The 18,387-nt window shown below is 53.1% G+C and overlaps 2 protein-coding genes across 5 annotated transcripts; both read left to right on the top strand.

Annotated features, from left to right (window-relative positions):
- Positions 1-2,749: 2,749 nt before the first annotated feature.
- On the top strand, positions 2,750-6,849 carry KRT15 (keratin 15). 3 transcript variants are annotated; one of them, XM_012802949.2, is made up of 8 exons: positions 2,750-3,238; positions 4,182-4,264; positions 4,367-4,523; positions 4,970-5,131; positions 5,211-5,336; positions 5,529-5,749; positions 6,234-6,283; positions 6,712-6,849. In XM_012802949.2, the coding sequence occupies exons 1-8, from the start codon at positions 2,750-2,752 to the stop codon at positions 6,813-6,815; spliced, it is 1,392 nt and encodes a 463-aa protein (XP_012658403.2). In that variant the 3' UTR covers positions 6,816-6,849. The 3 variants fall into 3 exon arrangements, with proteins under 3 accessions (XP_012658403.2, XP_023366904.1, XP_023366905.1); XM_023511136.1 differs by having other exon boundaries at positions 6,234-6,259; positions 6,709-6,849; XM_023511137.1 differs by having other exon boundaries at positions 6,234-6,259.
- An 8,533-nt stretch (positions 6,850-15,382) lies between these two features.
- On the top strand, positions 15,383-18,105 carry KRT13 (keratin 13). Of its 2 annotated transcripts, XM_023511138.1 has the most exons (7): positions 15,461-15,521; positions 15,582-15,841; positions 16,812-16,894; positions 17,067-17,223; positions 17,410-17,571; positions 17,663-17,788; positions 17,881-18,105. In XM_023511138.1, exons 2-7 carry the CDS (start codon positions 15,668-15,670, stop codon positions 18,103-18,105), a joined length of 927 nt encoding a protein of 308 aa, XP_023366906.1. In that variant the 5' UTR covers positions 15,461-15,521; positions 15,582-15,667. The 2 variants fall into 2 exon arrangements, with proteins under 2 accessions (XP_012658404.1, XP_023366906.1); XM_012802950.1 differs by having other exon boundaries at positions 15,383-15,841.
- The last annotated feature ends 282 nt before the right edge of the window (positions 18,106-18,387 follow it).

An 18,387-nucleotide genomic window follows, 5' to 3' on the forward strand; every position in this document is an offset into this window, starting at 1 on the left:
GGTCGGAATCTGGCACAGCATCCTGGGCGGGCTGCCTGGAGCAGGGCCTGGGGCTGCAGTTGGGGCTGAGCTCCATCCTCCAAGGCTCCCACCCGGTGTTAATGAAAAGGCCCCTGCCCGCCCAGAACTAAGCTCATGGTAGCTGTCTAGCATGAAACCAGGGAGTTGCGATTGGGAGAGTGAGGGGGCAGCTGGGCCTGTGAGGTGGCTATGCTACCTAGAGGGGCTGCTTGGAGATAGGTCACGGTGCAGGAAGGGGGCTGGCTGGGGCCCAGTCGACCTCACCTGGGTGAAGGGCAAGTAATTGTTCCTTGTTAATTGCTGGGGCCACAAAGTCTGCAGAGGCTTTAATGAGCTCTGGCTGATCTGAGTTTGATTATTTTTCTTTCTGAGGAAAAGAGAATATCCTCCCATCCATGAGACAATACTGCACTGTCTGGGCCCAGAGCTTGGAGGCCCAGCTTTCTGGGAGGCCTCACTGAGGGGGGACCCCGCCACACCCACCCAGGCCTGTGGTTCCCTTCCTTACCACCCCAGCTCAGATGCAGGGATTTGGGGCTGAGGGTGAGACCCTTTTTTTCCTGTCCCCTATTTGGTTGCGGGGGTGGTCCAAGGACCTGGCTGAGTCCTGATGATGCCTCTTACCAGCTGTGCCAGCTTGCGCAAATTGCTTTACCTCTCTGAGTCCCCACGTTATTCCTCTGAAACTCAGGTGGGGGATGGTCACCCTCTGTGTTGCGAAGATCAGAGAGGGCAGTGGGTGCAAGAGTGCTTTGTACATTATAAGGTGGACAGTGGAAGGAAAGGTTATGTTACCCCAGCAAAAGTAAGAACAGGCTTCTTTGCCCCATAGGAGCTGGTTACGGAGGAGCAATGCTGTTAAGCCACCTCAGTATGCTCGTCTAAGTGGGCTCAGGCTCACAGATGGCGTTCCGATGCCCAAGGACAAAGTCCTTCCTGGTAAGGGTACTCAGAAGGCCCTGGTGTTGGATGTGAGGCCCACCATCTGGCCCCTCAGAGGATGGGGTCTCTTGAGCCTTGGGGCTTCCGTGGAACTGAAAGCTGAGAGTGCCCCTTGCCTTAAGGAATCTGAGACTGAAAAAGCAAAATGTCCGTAATTGTCAAAGCCAGGATTTGTTTTTTTTATTTTTTATTGTATTATTTTTTTGAGACAGAATCTTACTATGTCACCCTTGGTAGAGTGCTGTGGCGTCACAGTTCACAGCAGCCTCAAACTCTTGGGATTAAGCCACTCTCTTGCCTCAGCCTTCTAGTAGCTGGGACTATAGGTGCCAGCCACAATGCCCGGCTATTTTTTTGTTGCAGTTGTCATTGCTGATTTTAGTTGGCCTGGGCCGGATTTGAACCTGTCAGCCTCGGTGTATGTGGCCGGTGCCCTACCCACTGAGCTATGGGTGCCACCCCAAAGCCAGGATTTGAACCCAGGCCTGAGGAAGCCCAGTGCCCTATCCACTTCACTGTACTGCAACCAGGAATCTTCCTCCTGACTCTCCACCCTTGGATTTTCTGTAAGCCCTGGAGCTGGAGGGCCAGCCATGCCTCTAAGTGTTACCGCCCACAGGTATCAGGTGTCCTTGGGAAGTTGGGTTCTGAGCTGGTGGGCAGAGTAAAGTGCTCTCCTGAGCATCTAACTCCCCTCTCTGGCTCAGGGTCCTTCTCTGTGAAGTGGTGCCTTGGCCTTCACCATCTTTGGTGTCTTTAGCTTCCTGTCTCCTCTTTTTCCATAATACTCAGATGTGAGTGCCTTCTCCATCGGCCCCTCCCCAGCTACACAGCACTTGACAGGACAAATAGGGGGTTAATCTGGCCCTGCTAAGCAGTGACTTGCCTCTCCTTGGAGAAGACAGGGGCTTCCTGGAACTTGCCCCAGCCTTATCAGCAGAGGTTTGTCCCAACTTGTCCCAGAAGCAAGCAAGGGTTCAGCCACATGTGCAGTTGGCAGCTGGCAGGATCATCAATCAGCCCCTTGTCAGCCCTGAGCCCTCTGGGCTTTTGTGAGGGTGCCTGGACCCTGGGCTGCAGAAGCAGGAGGTGGGGGAGCAGAGGTGAGAGGAGGAGAGTCCCTTTGTGGCACTAGGGAGGGACACATGCCAGTGCCTCTGGTCACCTTAGCTGGAACTTGACTCAAGACCCCCTCTACGGTCCTCAGCCTGTCCCATGGGACCTGCATTCCAAGACCTGCAGACTCACACACAGGGCCTTTGAGCTGGAAAGCATGAAGCAGCCATGGGGTGGGGAGAATTGAGGCCGGGTTCCTGGGCTGGGGGCAGTGGGGAAGTCCAGCTGCAGGGTACAGCTGGCCCCAGGCTATTCTAACTATGCAGGCTGAAGCTTTGGTGACTATGCTGTGAATAGAATTTGCTCCCTGTTGCTCTTTCTTTTCTCCTGGAGTGGAGCGATGAACCTGTAATCCAAGTGTTAAAACCATGGCCCAGGGCAAAACACCATTAATTATGAATCATCTCTTTTGTTGCATTGAAAAAAAAAGAAAAGAAAAACTTCACACGAGCCACATTGAGGTGTTCAGGCAGCTGTGTTTGTCAGGAAGGCAGAGGAGTTGGCTCCACTCTGGGGGAGGAGACAAGGTCCCACAGGCCCCTCTGAGGGGTATATAAGAAGCCCAGGCAGGGGGTGACAGGCGCTGTACTCTGCTTGAGCCCAGCCTGGTACTGCCTGCCAGAGAGAGTCTCTTGTGCCTGCTGAGAAGGCAGTCTCTGGCTGCCTGACCATGACCACCACATTTCTGCAAACTTCTTCCTCCTCCTTTGGCGGGGGCTCTACCCGAGGGGGTTCCCTCAGGGCTGGGGGAGGCGGCTTTGGTGGCGGGAGCCTGTATGGGGGAGGTGGAAGCCGCAGTATCTCAGCTTCCTCTGCCAGGTTTGTGTCTGCAGGGTCAGGAGCGGGGTATGGGAGCATGATGAGCTGTGGCTTTGGTGGAGGGGCAGGGAGCGGCTTTGGAGGTGGGAGCGGCTTTGGAGGTGGCTTTGGTGGGGGTTTTGGTGGTGGCGATGGCGGTCTCCTCTCTGGCAATGAGAAGGCCACCATGCAGAACCTCAATGACCGCCTGGCCTCCTACCTGGACAAGGTGCGTGCCCTGGAGGAGGCCAACGCCGAACTGGAGGTGAAGATCCGTGACTGGTACCAGAAGCAGGCGCCCACCAGCCCGGAGCGTGACTACAGCCCCTACTTCAAGACCATAGAAGAGCTCCGGGACAAGGTAAGTCCTTCAGTGTCAAAGACGGGGGAGCAGGTGGCTGGTGCCCTTCGTGCATCTCTAACGTAAGGTACCAGTGTTACTGCTGACTCAGGGAAATCCTTTCTGCCCAGGCAGTGACTGTCTGGTGTGTAACCTCGGCAAACTTGGAATCCACCTTCTTTCCGGGTGCAGCTGTAGCACCATCTGCTCAGCCTGGCAGTGCCGGGGAAGGGAGGGATGCTGGGAATCTTAGGACCAATAAAGGCACGGGGGGTGGGGGGGCATGTAAAGAGCAACTCGCCCTCCTCACCCCATGTACCCTGCAGGGTTCTGCATAAATTCCTCTTTTACCTCTTCTAAGAGCCCTAAATGCCAGGACCTCTTGCCGTTCCCTGTGAGGGTGTCTTTAGTGTCAAAGGATCATTAGGACTTCGGAGACCTGGGCACTTGTTACACGTTCTGCTTCACACTCACTCACCTTTTCCCTCCCTGGGACTGGGGGTCTAGTCTGTAAAATGTCTTGTTTAGCTGCCCTCCAGGTTCCCACTGGCTGGAACGTTCTGTAGATCCACAGCTGTGTCCAAGGTGTGCAGGAAGCAGTGGTCATGGGTGGTAGTTCACAGTGGGGCTGGTGGGGTATCTGTGAAGGGGATATTGTCAGAGCTGAATACGCCCCACCCTGCTACACTCCAGGCCAGCCAGTTTCCATACAGGATCCCCTGCCCATACTGATTCCCTGGCCCTTCATGCCCTGAAGGTTTCCCAGGAGTGTGGGAGGGGACAGACCAGGTAATGGGCATTCCAGGTGAGGCTGCACTCTGCCCGTCCTTGAGGCCCTGTGGGTCCATTGCTGGTGTCAGAGGGGAGACTGATGGTGAGGGCCCAGCCTTGGGTGCAGAGCCAAAAGAGGAGGGAGGAAGTGGGATAGCTGTGTTCTCCAGATACCAACTCCGGTTTCCTACAGATCCTGGCTGCCACCATTGACAACTCCCGTGTCATCCTGGAGATCGACAACGCCAGGCTAGCTGCAGATGACTTCAGGCTTAAGTGCGTGCCAGCTTCCCACTTCCCTTCCTATGTTGTCCCCTCCCCCTGGCTGTTCTCTCTCAGGGCTAAAGCAGCCTTGGCCTTACCCTTCTCACTTCTCAGGTACGAGCATGAGCTGACTCTGCGCCAGAGCGTGGAGGCTGACATCAATGGCCTGCGTCGGGTGCTGGATGAATTGACCCTGGCCAGGACTGACCTGGAGATGCAGATTGAGAGCCTGAACGAGGAACTGGCCTACCTGAAGAAGAACCATGAGGAGGTGGGGGCAGGCAGGCACTGGGGCTAGGGGGCGGCAATGGGGCTGCTGGTGTCTCCTTATGGTTGGCAAGGGGGCTTGTGGTTGAGAAATGCACCCCCACCAAAACAAGGATCTTTGTGGAGAGGAAAGGGCACTGTCCTCTGGAGGCCCAGACCTGTGGCCAGGCCAGCTGGCCAGTGTGAATGATCTTTCTGGTTAGCTTTGTGAGCTCACAACCAGGGTCCTGGGGTCTTGGGTCCTCTCTTTGTAGGACCTGGAGCAGATGTGAGGTACGGGACCTGAAGGATCCATATGATCAGACCTTTCCATGTGCAGTGGGGAATAGAGGGTGGCTGCCTTGTGTGTCAAAGTGAGAGTTAGGCATGGAGCCAAGATTGGCCTGTGGGTTGCCACTCTCGGCTCTCTCTTCTGCCCTCTGTCTCCACACGGTTCCTCCCACCCTGCAGGAGATGAAGGAGTTCAGCAGCCAGCTGGCTGGCCAGGTCAATGTGGAAATGGATGCAGCACCAGGCGTGGACCTGACCCGCGAGCTGGCGGGGATGAGGGAGCAGTACGAGGCTTTGGCAGAGAAGAACCGCCGGGACGCTGAGGCCTGGTTCTTCAGCAAGGTTGGTCTGACCTTCTGCCTGCCCCACTCCTGAGTCTCTGAGGAGGCCAAAGCTCATTTCTCTTGCATGTGACCCACAGACTGAGGAGCTGAACAAGGAGGTGGCCTCCAACACGGAAATGATCCAGACCAGCAAGACGGAGATCACAGAACTGAGACGCACCCTGCAGGGGCTGGAGATTGAGCTGCAGTCCCAGCTCAGCATGGTATGGCCCCCTACACCCCACACCAGCCTTGAATGCGACAGACGATCCCACCTTCCACGGCTGGTTAAGCCTTGGAGTTCTCAAGCTTCCTCCGAGATGGTTCCTTGAACTCCATTCAAACCCTCTTCACCCCCATGGCTTTGGTGGGTTCCTCCCCAGTATGACATGTCCCTGGATCTGTCACCCCGCCAGAAAGCCGGGCTGGAGAACTCACTGGCGGAGACAGAGTGCCGCTATGCCACGCAGCTGCAGCAGATCCAGGGGCTCATTGGCAGCATTGAGGCCCAGCTGAGCGAGCTCCGGTGTGAGATGGAGGCTCAGAACCAGGAATACAAGATGCTGCTGGACATCAAGACACGGCTGGAGCAGGAGATCGCCACCTACCGCAGCCTGCTCGAGGGCCAGGACGCCAAGTAGGCTCATGGGCACAAGAAGAGGGATGAGAGGGTCTGAGTGTGGCTGCGGCACAGGCTCCCCCTAAGGGGATTGCAGGGTTTCTCCCAAGCAGCTGCAAGGGACCATGAAGAGAACCGAGCAAGGAGTGAGGGTCTCTACTCTGCCCTGGTCTTTAGCTGTTGCCTTGGGTGGGTCATTTCTCCTCTCTGGCCCTGTGTTTCTTCTGTAAACGGCTGAGGCTGGGCTAGTGGTCTCTAAGATCTAAGCTCGTTCTGTTCTCTGCATGAAGTAGATGGTGTGTTCTTATAGATCAGAATCTGTCTGCTTGGGTGGGAGCAGGCGTGGATGGGCTATCAGGGTACGCAGCTTCTAGAGGAGCTGGGTGTAGAGGTGGCAGTGGTGGGACTGTTGGAGACGACTGTGTCATTGTCCACGTGAGCTTTCTAAAGGAAGACCGGACCTTTTGCCCTTTGCTAACATCTGCTTCCCCTTCTCTTTCAGGATGGCTGGCATTGGCATCCCGGGAGGTAGGACGGCTTCACTCTTCTGGTGTGGGGTGGGCGTAGGGGTAGGGGTAGCTGTGGAAGCCACCACTCCCCTTGGATGAGGGAGGAGAAAGAGACCAAACTTCCCAGTGGGGCGGGAACACCCCCATTCCAGCGGATACTCCTTCCACAGGCTGAGAAGGCTGTGTGCAGGGCTTGTCTCTCCCCCAGGCCCATCTTTATACACTTCCCGTAAGAAGCCCAGGCCACTCCCTGACGCTGTTCTCCCCGCCTGAGCTACCTGCCACGTCCCCTGTCCATCTCTTTGATGAGTAATTCAACACCAAACCTCTTGGCAGCTCTTGAAGGATTGACCAGTGTCCATTCCCAGGGGTGCTATCCAGTTTTCCCAGAGCCTGGGCAAGGTCTTGCTACCTTGGGAGAGAGAGGGGAGGTTCCCCCACTCCATAGCTTGCCCCTTTCCTTCCTAGCAGCTGCTTTGGGAAGTGGCGGTGGCAGCAGCAGCAGCAATTTGCACATCAAAATCGAGGAGTCTGTGGATGGAAGGAAGCTTTCTTCCCGCCAGAGAGAAACCTAAGTGCCCAGTGCACACTAGGAGAAATGTCGCTTGCCACTCCCACCCTCCCCAGGCTGAGTGGAGGATGGGCCAGTGGGGCTGGGCAAGGAGGTTCCTGTTCCTGTTCCTGCCTACAGAGAGCGACCAGCTGAAGAGGGTCCCTCCACCTCCTAGTTCCAGGCTTTGCACGGTCCTCTTTCTCCTCTCTCCCCTCCCCACCTGCTGAGAAGCAGCTGCATTATATAACAAGTTCATTTGTGCTGTGTGGAGTCTGTTCATGCAATAAAGAATTGCCTTTCCTTTTGCAAACATCTCTTGTCTAGTTTTTCTTGATGGGGTCCAGGTTGGACTTTTCTCTGCATGGTCAGAATTCATTCTTTGGGGCACCCAGGGTGCTGGTGCCGGAAACCCATTTTGCTCAGGTGACTTGCTCTTCTGTCTGCCCTCACAGGGTAAAGTGGGAGTAGGGGGGTTCCCTAAGAGCAGTATGTGCACCTAGCACAGAACTATCTCAATGTATCTGCTAATCATTTACTTAGTGATTGATGGCACTGATTGTATGAGTTTGCCACTGGGTGGCTGGCATGATTTTAGGCACACTTACATAGGTGGTCAGGATTTATTATTCCCATCTTACAGATGAGGACACTGAAGTCAGAGAGAAGAGTGACTTGCCCGGGCCTCGTAGATGAACAACAGGAAGCAGGAATGGGCCTAGGGACTCTAACACCAGGGTCCCAAGCCCCTTCACAAGCTATTGCTAATACCCTCTCAAATTTCCCCTCCTTTCTGGACAGGCACTCCTGACCACCATCGCTAAACCTTGCAAAGCTGACCCCCAGCCCCCTGAAGCCAACTACCCTGATTTCCTGAAACTTAAGTCCAAAGCAACATGACCCCCTCTGGCCAGCCTTGACCAAATCCCACCCCTGTTCCGGGTCCCCAGCCTAGGCCTGTTAGAGCAGCAGCATCGATGCACACCTGGTTTGTTACCTCTGATCTGGGGCTGGATCCTCGGAGCTCTGGGATTTAAAGCCTGGAACAGAAGCAGAAATGAGGAAGAGGAAGCAGAGCACTCCAGTGTGGAGGCTGGGCTCCCTCAAGCCCTGGGGTGAGGATTGGGGTGGGGAGTGAGAACCGGTTCCTTAGTCCCACTGGGAAGGGCAGGTTGGAGGTGTCTCTGTTCTTCAAACAATCTGGTCTTTTGAGAGAAGAGCCAAGTGCTTGGAGAGGGTCCTCATGTGTCTTGCTGGGCAAAGCCCCTTCCCCACTAACTTGGTTGGAGAGAAGGTGATGCTGCTCTTTCTGGGGGAGATTTAATCAAGAATCGTCTCCTGACAGCACACGGCACCTGGGCTTTCCTAGGGCTGCAGGAAGGACATGAATTTATTGGGTGTCTACAATATGCCAGGCCCTGGGCAGGGCATTCTGTGACCGCATCTTGTTAACTCCCGACTGCTCTGTGAAGTCAGCACCAGCCTTTAGCATCAGTTTCAGAGAAGAAAACGGTAGGCATGGAGAAGTTAAGTAACTTGAAGGAGGTCACAAGCTAGGAAATGGCAAAGCTGGGTCTGGGGCTGGTCTCCGATCTGAGGCCCTTGCTTTTCCCTTGACTTCATGAGGTAATAGAAGCCAGGACACTTTTCTTAAGAGGGCATGCTAATCTGAAACTCATTTTGTACCCTCTATGGGCAGGTCATATGGCCACTAGTGTCAAAAAAGATAGTCCTGGCTGGGTGTAGTGGCTCATGCCTGTCATCCTACCTCTCCGGGAGGCTGAGGCTGGAGGATCACTTGAGCTCAGGAGTTCGAGACCAGCCTGAGTAAGAGTAAGACCCCCATCTCTTCTAAAAATAGAAAAGCTAGCTGGGGCATTGTAGCAGGTACCTGTAGTCCCAGCTACTCGGGAGACTGAAGCAAGAGGTTTGCTTAAACCTAAGAGCTTGAGGTTAGCTATCATGCCAGGAGCACTCTACCTAGGGTGACAGAGTAAGACTCAGTCTCAAGTCAAAAAAAAAAAAAAAAAAGAATGTCCTCACGTCTAACCTTAGTCTCTCATGCTGAGCTTTAAGTTCACACTGAAGCCCAAATCATCAGCTGCCTTGTTGCCCTGGGGACATGCCAGGCTCACTCTTAAGCTCAAGTTTGTGCAGGAAGCTTGTGGCTGGGCTGCTGCCTCTGCTTCATTGGCCTTTGGGCCTCTGTTGAGAGGTCTCGGGCCTGCCAAGCAGCCAGCAACCTATCTGTAAATGGAGTGGAGAGGCAGAGTGAGGCTCAGCCTGTGGGCCACATCTCCTGTGCCTTCTCTCGGGGCCAGCCCCCACATTGTGGGCAGGAGGGCAATCTGCTTGTGTCTCCCTGGGGTCTCTATTTCTGCTCTCATGGGATCCCAGGAGGGGCTGTCAGAGAAATCCTTGGAATGTGCCAAGTCCTGTGCCCCGCCTGACCCTGGATTGAAACACCGGCTCCCAGGGATATCTTATGCCTGTTGAGCCCTTAAATAGTCTATGGGCAGGGGTGGTGCATTTGTGACTGCCCTGGGCTGAGCTTGAGCTTTGTTTGCAGCCAATGTGGGAAGCAGGCAGTAGGGGGTGTCCCCTCCCTTCTCCCCACAAAGAGAGGGTAGCTCTGAGAGATTAGGGCCTTGGGTGTGTCTTGTGCTCAGGTTGGGCTTCCCAGAGCAGGCATGGGACATTCCTGCCACTATTTCTCTGAGGACTGTGGCTGATCCCTCCTCTCTCTGGGTCTCAGTTTCCCTATCTGTAAATTGGAAGTCTGGTTGGACAAGTTGATCGCTAAGGTCTCTATGAGATGGTCTGTATTTGGGACCTCCGGGGGGAGCCTGGACTGTGAGATCTGTGACAGCAGGGACCATGTCCACTCTATTCACTGCTAAATCCTCAGCATGGGTTCTGACCATGTATTTGTAAAATTAATGCATGAACTTTCTTCTCCTTTGCTTTTTCCGGCTTAGACATGGCTCTGAATATTCACTAGTGGGAACGTGCCCACCTGGTGGTCGGTCACATGTTTCTCTATGACAGTGGAAGAGAAAAGAAGGACAGTTTTTCATCTGAGATTTGGATCTGGGGTGACACCACTCCTGTTTGCCATTCCTTCCCACCTAAAGGCAGCAGACAGAATGTCCCTGAAACAGCTTCTCAGGCATTTAACAAGGGCTTACCTATGCTGAGAGCAGAATGTGGAGATATGTCTGACAAAGATCCTATACCCAGAGAACTTAAGGTGGAGCAGGAGAAATAAAATGGGAAGGCCACCAACTGTCATTTGTCCAGTTGCTGTGAGCAAAGAAATGTGTCAGTGCCGGGTGGAGGCACAGAAGAATTCTTGGACAGGTCACTCACCAAGGGTGAGCTTGCATTTCCTCATGTATAAAAGGGAGGCCATGGCAACCTTCCACCTGCCCAGGGCCTCCCACATCTCAGGTATTTGAGAAGCCTCAAATACTCACCTGAAGCTTATTCTCTAATGGCAGACACAGAGGCACTGAGAAGTTGAGTGACTTTCCTGAGGTCATCAATCTAGGTGGTTGCACATGGAGGATTGAAAAATTCTGGTCTGCCTTGTCTAAAGCCTTTGGTGACTTAGCTGAGTTTCTGGACAGCCTGGGTGATACAAAGGGATTTTAGAAAGCTGGGTGCTACAGAAATGCACAGGCCTGAGCATTGATGCAAGTCTGGAAGGACTTCTCGGTGTTGAGTTTCCCAGAGGGACTGGGTGACTGTCTGGGGCTCCCTGTGGGGAGCCTTGAGACCATCTGGGAGGTGAATCAGCCATGCTGGGTTCTGGTCCCTTGGTGCCCTGAAACAGAGGGAGAAAGGGGAGGTGTCTGATTCCAACAAGGAACTCTAGGTGAGGATCAGGGTTTAGGCCTCAGCTCTGCAGATGAACAATCTGATGACTGTGGACAAATCTTTGTGAACCAGAGATTCAGAAAGGCAACCAGCTGAAGGCAACTTAGAAATCATTTCAAGGTGAGGCCAGCAGTGAACCTGGAGAGCAGGGAGTCATTTTTTTTTTTTTTCTTGTTTTCACGATCCTGAGCTTCAGTGTTCTGGGCCTCAGTTTCCACACATGTGACATGAGAGCGTTGGATGAGAAAGTTCCTACAGTTCTGTGCTGAGTAAGGACTTCCACAGTCCCCTGAGCCTTGGAGCTCAGACTCGGGACAGACAGGCTGACCTGTCAGGCCATCAGCTGCACAGGCCTAGCTAGCCACTGTGGTAAGGATCATCCAGTGGCCCACGTTGGGGTGACAGGTTGGCTTGTGAAAGGGAACAGCTGAAGCAGATGTCCTTGTTTGCATGAGGATGGAATTAGTCCTGGCCTGAAAGCTTTGCCATTGACACAGCCATGCTTTCTAGTTTGGGCAAGGTATTTAATCTCTCTAGACCTCAGTTTCCTCACCTGAAAAGAGGGTATGATGGGAATAGTTGGAGATGAGATCAGGCACGTGAAAGTGTGTTCTTGGAGCCTCTGATCGGAGACGCAGGGAGAAGGAACTGCAGACGGGATGATTGATTTGAAGGGAGGCCGAGACTCCCTCTGGTCCGCGGCCTGGCTGAACTTTACTGATTATCTTATATACTTTCAAACATTCAGTAAGAATTTAACACATATACAAAGAAGTGAAGTAACATTAGGAAGCTACCATTTAAGATTACAAATCAGTGTGAAGGCTGAGGAACACATATACAATTGATTTTGTTTAGAGTAAAAATATAAAGCAGACTGGCTGTCTGTCCTTGCTAGCCCAAACTGAAACTAGGGATTATAATGTTAATGAAGGGGGAAGACAGAGAACAGAACCCAATGCTTGAAGAAGACCGGTTTGTTCACTCCCAGCTGTGAGACCCCCCACCCCATTCATATTTCTGCATATCTATAGGCAGGTACAGAAGATGATCTTCAAAGAAATGTTTCTCAGAATCAATCTCCTGGGGGAGCACATTGAAGCGAACTGCCATAAGGGGTGCTTATTTCCTACAGGCACGTAGAGTGTTCACATAGTCTTTGACAAATGTCAGCAGGTGTTATTTTGTTATCTTTTAGCTCATATAGGACGTGAATATAGGAGAGACAAAGTGCTTTTCCTTCTTCCCTATCACATGCAACTTCCCTATCATACTTCTATGACCCTACACCAAGCAATTCTCTGACCAACTGTGTGTTCTACAAGCCAATTCACTTCTGACACTACCTGGAGTTAGCACAGACCCCATATATTAGGGAGAGGCTCAGTCCCACAAGGCTGCCCCTCATTTGAGATGCCAATCACAAGCGTCAGGTCCCTAGGTTGCCCAGAGCTTCTGTCTGACTTGGCTGTGAATCACAGGCTCCCATGACCTCCTTCTTGGGTTTGCTAATTTGGTAGAGCAGTTCACAGAACCCAGGGAAGCAGTGTACTTCTTGTTATCAATTTATTACAAGGGGTATTTTAAAGGACACAAATGAGCAGCCAGATGAAGAGACACACGGCAAGGTTCAGAAGTGTCCTGAGTATAGGGGCTTCTGTTCCCACGGAGTTAGGGTACACCACCCCCTGACATGTGGATGTGTTCTTGTTCACCAACACAAGGCTCTCGGACCCCTTATTTCAGGGATGTGCACAGAGGCTCATGTTAATCAATTATTAACTCAAGGTCCAGCCCCTCTCCTCTTCTCTGAGGAGGGGATGTGTGGCTGAATGCATTCCTGGTGATCAGCCCCCATCCGCGACCCCACCAGGCATCATGTCATTAGAACAGAAGATGCTCTGGTCACCAGGAGATTCCAAGAGATTAGAAGTTCTGTGTCAGAAACTGAGCTCAAAGACCAAATGTTAGAATAAAAGATGCTCCTAGAATCCTTATCACTAGTAACTTCCTAACCCTAGTAACTTCCAAGGGTTTTAGGAACATTCAAAGATCATGCATCTGAGTTCACGGCAAGACTGCCAAGACACCGTTGGCATAGAGAGAGCCAGAGGCCAGATTTAAATCTTGACTCCATGGTGTCCTTGGGCAAGTGACTTGCCCTTCCTGAACCTTAGCTACCTCATCTATAAAATGTGGCTAATAAAAACATCCTCCTGTTGTAAGACTCGGTGACAATGTGTTAGTGTTGCCTGGTTTGCAGGCTTCCCTTTGCCTCCCTTGAAACGCTACTGGGGAGCAATTGGTCTTTTGGTGTTATTTTGCCAAAAAACAAAGCAGAAAGCCTCAGCGAAGCTACCAGTGCTGTGGCTCTAGCCCTGTGCTGCCTCCACCGGGACCCAGGTGGGGAGAGGGGAACTGCGTCCCTGGGTCTCTGCTCCACTTCCTCCAGGAGGTCTTTGCGTGTATCTCCAGCCCCATAGGCCCTGGGGTTTGCCTCATGTTGGAGGAAGGTTTTCTTGTGTCAAGATACCAAGAGTCCCTACGCAGAGGGGAGGGGCTGTGCCATGACCCTGCAAGGGAAGCATGCCACGGCCACCCCTGTTTGTCCTATTGGGGCTTTGGAGGATCTGCAGCATTGTTACTCTAAGAGGCGTTGGCTGGAACCTGCTCTTCAGCCCCAGGAGGACCGGGGCATTAGCACTCTGGGCCTGGCAGGTTCCATTAATCACCTTGTTGTTAGTTTTGATCCTACTTTGGGCTGAATCACCCTCTTTTCAGAGAGAGAGCTGAGCCATCAGCTCAGCCAGGAGGGCTGGGCAGGGGCAGAGGTCAACCTGGATCCCTGGCCCTGCTGGGGGGTTTGAGCACCAGCAGTATGCCCGGCTCTCTCCCTGGTGCAGGTGTCTGCTGGGTGAGACACAGGCCTGCTTCCCACCCCCAGAAGACAAAGGGCGAGAAAGCCCTGACTCAGATCTTTCTTTGCTGGTCTTGCTGAATCAGTGAAGGGTTTCTAGGATAACCTCATGTCTATGCCACCCCAGCCCCTGGCCTGGTGATGCTCATGGCTCTAAGAGGCCATCCACAGTAGCCCTGGCCCCCTCGGTGAGTGGGGCCTGAGAGGCCCAGGCCAGGGACCTCCATTTTCAGGCCTGGAATTTTCTCTTTCTACACTGGGCTTTGAGAGGCCACCTCAAGGCCTTTTTTTCCAGCCTGAATGGTGAGGCCGCTTCACTACACAGCCCTTTCTCAGCACGTCCCAGTGTCCTCAGCAGTGTGCCCCAGGCCCTGGGACACATCCTCCTATGGGGCCTTTTAGTCAATACCCACACGCTGAGACAGACCTTATGTGACTGGGGTGGTAGGAAGGGCCCTGAGTAGGTTAGCACAAGACCTTCCCTCTGAACATGGCTGTGGGGCTGAGGAGGTTAGTACCATGGAATGATTAAACCACGGGTCACACTGATCTAGGGCATCTCAACCTTGATGCTATTGCCATATGGGGCCGATAATTTTTTGCTGTGGGGGCTGTCCTATGCATTGTAGGATGTTCAGCAGTGTCCCCAGATGACCAAAAATGTCTTCAGACATTGTTAAATGTCCCTTCAGAAGCACAGTAGCCCCTAGCTGAGAACCCCTGAACAGGTCTATGGTGACAAAAGTTGGAAGTCAGTGAGTAACTGACCGCAAAAGGTACAGGAGCTTTAGGGAGTGCTGGGAATGTCCTGGGTGTTGGTTCTACCAAGCTGGATGCATGATTTATACATTTTACAGTATGAAGAATATACTTGAAAATGAACCTTAGTGTCAGATAGAACTGGATTTGGGTTTCAGCCATAGAACCCTGAAGACTGATTTTCCTCATGCGTGAAACAAAGACCATAACCTACTCAGGGGGCTGTGGCAGAGATGAAATAAGATAGTAAGTGTCGGGTGCTCAGCCCAGGGCCTGCCTACGGTCGGGGCCCTGGGAATATTAGGTGGGAATATCATAACGTGCAAGGCTGCTTCTTTTTTCTGGGCCTGTTTCCCCAGCTGTGCCTGGTGGTCCTGAAGACCCCAGAAGGTCCCTGTCCCTCTGTCTTTTTCTGATGGTCTTGGGGCCATTTCTTTCTTGGTCTCAACACTTTCAAAGAAATTTGTTCTATAAGACCAAGCAGTGTGTCACCAGAGTTGTTGGGAGTGCTGGAGTAGATGATGCACTAAGAAGAATCCAGAACATGGTCAGAAGTTTTAGAGAGAAAAGAAAGGGAGGTCGCGGGCTGCGGTGATTTTGCAAATACAGGGCCACTTTGGCCCTCATAGTAGCTCTCTGGCAGACCTTTGCAGTTCAGTCCCCGTCCTAATGCTGGGTGGGGCTGAGAGCCTGCGGAGTGAGCTCCTTAAGCACAGAGGTGAAACAGAATGCAGTTGTCAAAAGGGTAGTCTCAGGCAGAACGCTGTCCCTCTGAATCATCTCTTTTGTTAAGGATTAAAAAAATGCCACCCCCAAAAGGCACAACCCACCCTGGAGAGCAGAGGTAACTGGGCTTGTGGGAATCAGAAGTGCAGTTGGCACCAAGTCAGAAGGTGGGGAAGGGAGGATAGAAGATGTCCAGCCCCAGAGGAGGGTGTATAAAAGGCACCCACTCTGGGGAAGAGCCACAGTCCTCAGCCCGGGCCAAGCCAAGCTTCTCTGTGCACCTGCTCTCTGCTCTCAATCCCGCTCTCACCATGAGTGTTCGCCTGCAGAGTTCCTCCGCCAGCTATGGAGGTGGTTTTGGTGGTGGCTCTTGCCAGCTGGGGGGAGGCCGTGGTGTCTCCACCTGTTCAACCCGGTTTGTCTCTGGGGGCTCTGCTGGGGGATACGGGGGTGGCATGAGCTGTGGCTTTGGTGGAGGGGCTGGTAGTGGCTTTGGGGGTGGCTTCGGAGGTGGCTTTGGTGGGGGCTTTGGCGGTGGCTTTGGTGACTTTGGTGGTGGCAGTGGTGGCCTCCTCTCTGGCAATGAGAAAATCACCATGCAGAACCTCAACGACCGCCTGGCCTCCTACCTGGACAAGGTGCGTGCCCTGGAGGAGGCCAACGCCGAGCTGGAGGTGAAGATCCGTGACTGGTACCAGAAGCAGGCCCCCACCAGCCCCGAGCGTGACTACAGCCCCTACTTCAAGACCATAGAAGAGCTCCGGGCCAAGGTGAGCTAAGGGTCCTCAGTGCAGGGCAGAGCCACAGAGGCCAGGAAGCACAGCATCGCAGGAAGCAGGTGCAGATGGAAGTCACACCCTGCTTCTAGGGGAAAATTCTAATTTTTCACCACCAGCACCTCTGATCAATGGGCTTTCTCATGCCTCAGTGCCCCCAGGTGCATTCTCTCCCATCATTCACTTTTATTGTTGTCATTACTCATGTCAAAAGCTTTTATTGCTTCCCAAACAGTTAGCTTAGTAGTGACTCCATCTCTATAATCCTAACTCACCAAGTTATCTGGAAACATGACAGTTTTAAAAGCCTTGAAGAATGACCAAAATCAACAGAGAAAGGAGACATGTTCATTCATTGCTCTGGGAATAACTGTTTATTTTGTAGGGGACTCATTGAAATTGTTATTCCCAACTGGCAGTGGCAGAGGAAGGGAGGCAGAAGCTGGAGCAGCCCAGACCCTGGATCCCTTCCCTGTCAGATACCAGCCCAGGTTGAGGCCAGCTCTGTAGTGTGGGTTTTAAGTGCTGTGGGATACAAAAGTTGGGACAAGAGATACAGATGGAGAGGAAATTTGTTGGATTTCCCCTATGGTCAGCTGGGAGGAATCCCCCCCTCCAGTGACGTTGCCATGGAATGTGGAGCCAAGCCGAGTCCTGACATCCAGAGGAAGGTTCTCAGACTGGGGCCCCCCAGGGTTGCTGGTCTGAGGCTGCCAAGACATGACTAACCCAGGATGTTCTCAGCCATCATTCCTCTGAAATGCATGCCCTGGATCTTCCCCAATGTGGCCACACACAGAATGCTGGAGTGATGGGACAGGCTAAGCAGCCCCACACCCACTGCATAGGGAAGGGCCTTGTCCTGGCTCACAGGACAGGGAAGAGGCAGGGTCCCATGAGAACCGGTCCTCCTTCCAGGTGTATGGACCCCACCCCAGAGGTCACCTTCTTCTGTATTTTGTAGATCCTGGCTGCCACCATTGACAACAACCGAGTCATCCTGGAGATTGACAACGCCAGGCTGGCTGCAGATGACTTCAGGCTCAAGTGGGTTTGTTTCCTTCATTCCCCTTTCCCAGCAGTGTCTTAGTTTAGCCCCATGCTCATATGGTCAATGAAATCGGAGCATCCCAAGAATGAAGGCCTTGGAGAAGTAGCAGAGCCCAGTGCAGAGGTAGTGGGAGGGTCTATTAGCATTTTTTTTTAATAACTATTTTAGGTATGAGAATGAGTTGACCCTGCGCCAGAGTGTGGAGGCCGACATCAACGGCCTGCGCCGGGTGCTGGATGAGCTGACCATGTCTAAGGCTGACCTGGAGATGCAGATTGAAAGCCTGAACGAGGAGTTGGCCTACATGAAGAAGAACCATGAGGAGGTGAGAGGGGTCGTAGCCTTGCCATAGGCCAAGGCACCTCCAGGGAGAGGGGAGAGCTCTCTGCTGCCGCTGGGCTTAGCTCTCCCCCATGGGACCTGGAAGGGCTTTCCAGAACACTACTAGCTCTCAGAGCCAAGGAAGGGGAGGACGAGGAGCTTCACATGGCTTCCTTTCCCATCCCCACAGGAGATGAAGGAATTCAGCAAACAGGTGGTAGGCAAGGTCGAAGTGGAGATGGATGCCACCCCAGGCATTGACCTGACCCGCGTGTTGGCAGAGATGAGGGAGCAATACGAGGCCCTGGCAGAGAGGAACCGCCGGGACGCAGAAGAGTGGTTCCACAGCAAGGTGCCAGCCCTCTCACTCCCGCAGCCAGCCAGACACACGTAGTCCCTTCTAGCTGAGTTCTCCCATCACCTTCTTCCTACTTGAATTTCAGAGTGCAGAGTTGAACAAGGAGGTCACAACCAATGCTGCCATGATTCAGACCAGCAAGACAGAGATCACGGAGCTCAGGCGCACACTCCAGGGCCTGGAGATCGAGCTGCAGTCTCAGCTGAGCATGGTACACCTGTGGCCCTGCCTGGCGGGGCCCACCTCTTCTAGTCTCCCTCTGGCACGACTTGCCCCATAACTTCTTCCTTGTCACCCCACCAGAAAGCTGGGCTGGAGAGCTCGCTGGCAGAGACAGAGTGCCGCTACGCCCTGCAGCTACAGCAGATCCAGGGGCTCATCAGCAGCATCGAGACCCAGCTGAGCGAGCTCCGCAGTGAGATGGAGTGTCAGAACCAGGAGTACAAGATGCTGCTGGACATCAAGACGCGTCTGGAGCAGGAGATCGCCACCTACCGCAGCCTGCTGGAGGGCCAGGATGCCAAGTAGGTTCTCACCAGTCTCCCTCCAGGGACTGTGGCCACCAGGCCCTAGAGAGCAGAGAGAAGACCTTTCCTTGCCTGAGCTTAAACAAGAAAGTTTGGACCAGAATGCCCCTTTTTCCTGGATCAGGCTGTGGGCACATTTTCATCTTTCTGTTTCAGGCCTCTGAATTGGACTGGTAGGAATAGGAACCATGGAAGGAATATCTAATCTTGGAAAAGAAAAGAGGTTGGATTCAGCTCAGCCAAACAAAGCTATTAATAAGCTGATCTAACTACCTTCAGGCCA

This window comes from Otolemur garnettii, unplaced genomic scaffold, assembly GCF_000181295.1.
Source record: "Otolemur garnettii isolate 467f Iridium unplaced genomic scaffold, OtoGar3 scaffold00018, whole genome shotgun sequence".
NCBI classification, from domain to species: domain Eukaryota; kingdom Metazoa; phylum Chordata; class Mammalia; order Primates; family Galagidae; genus Otolemur; species Otolemur garnettii.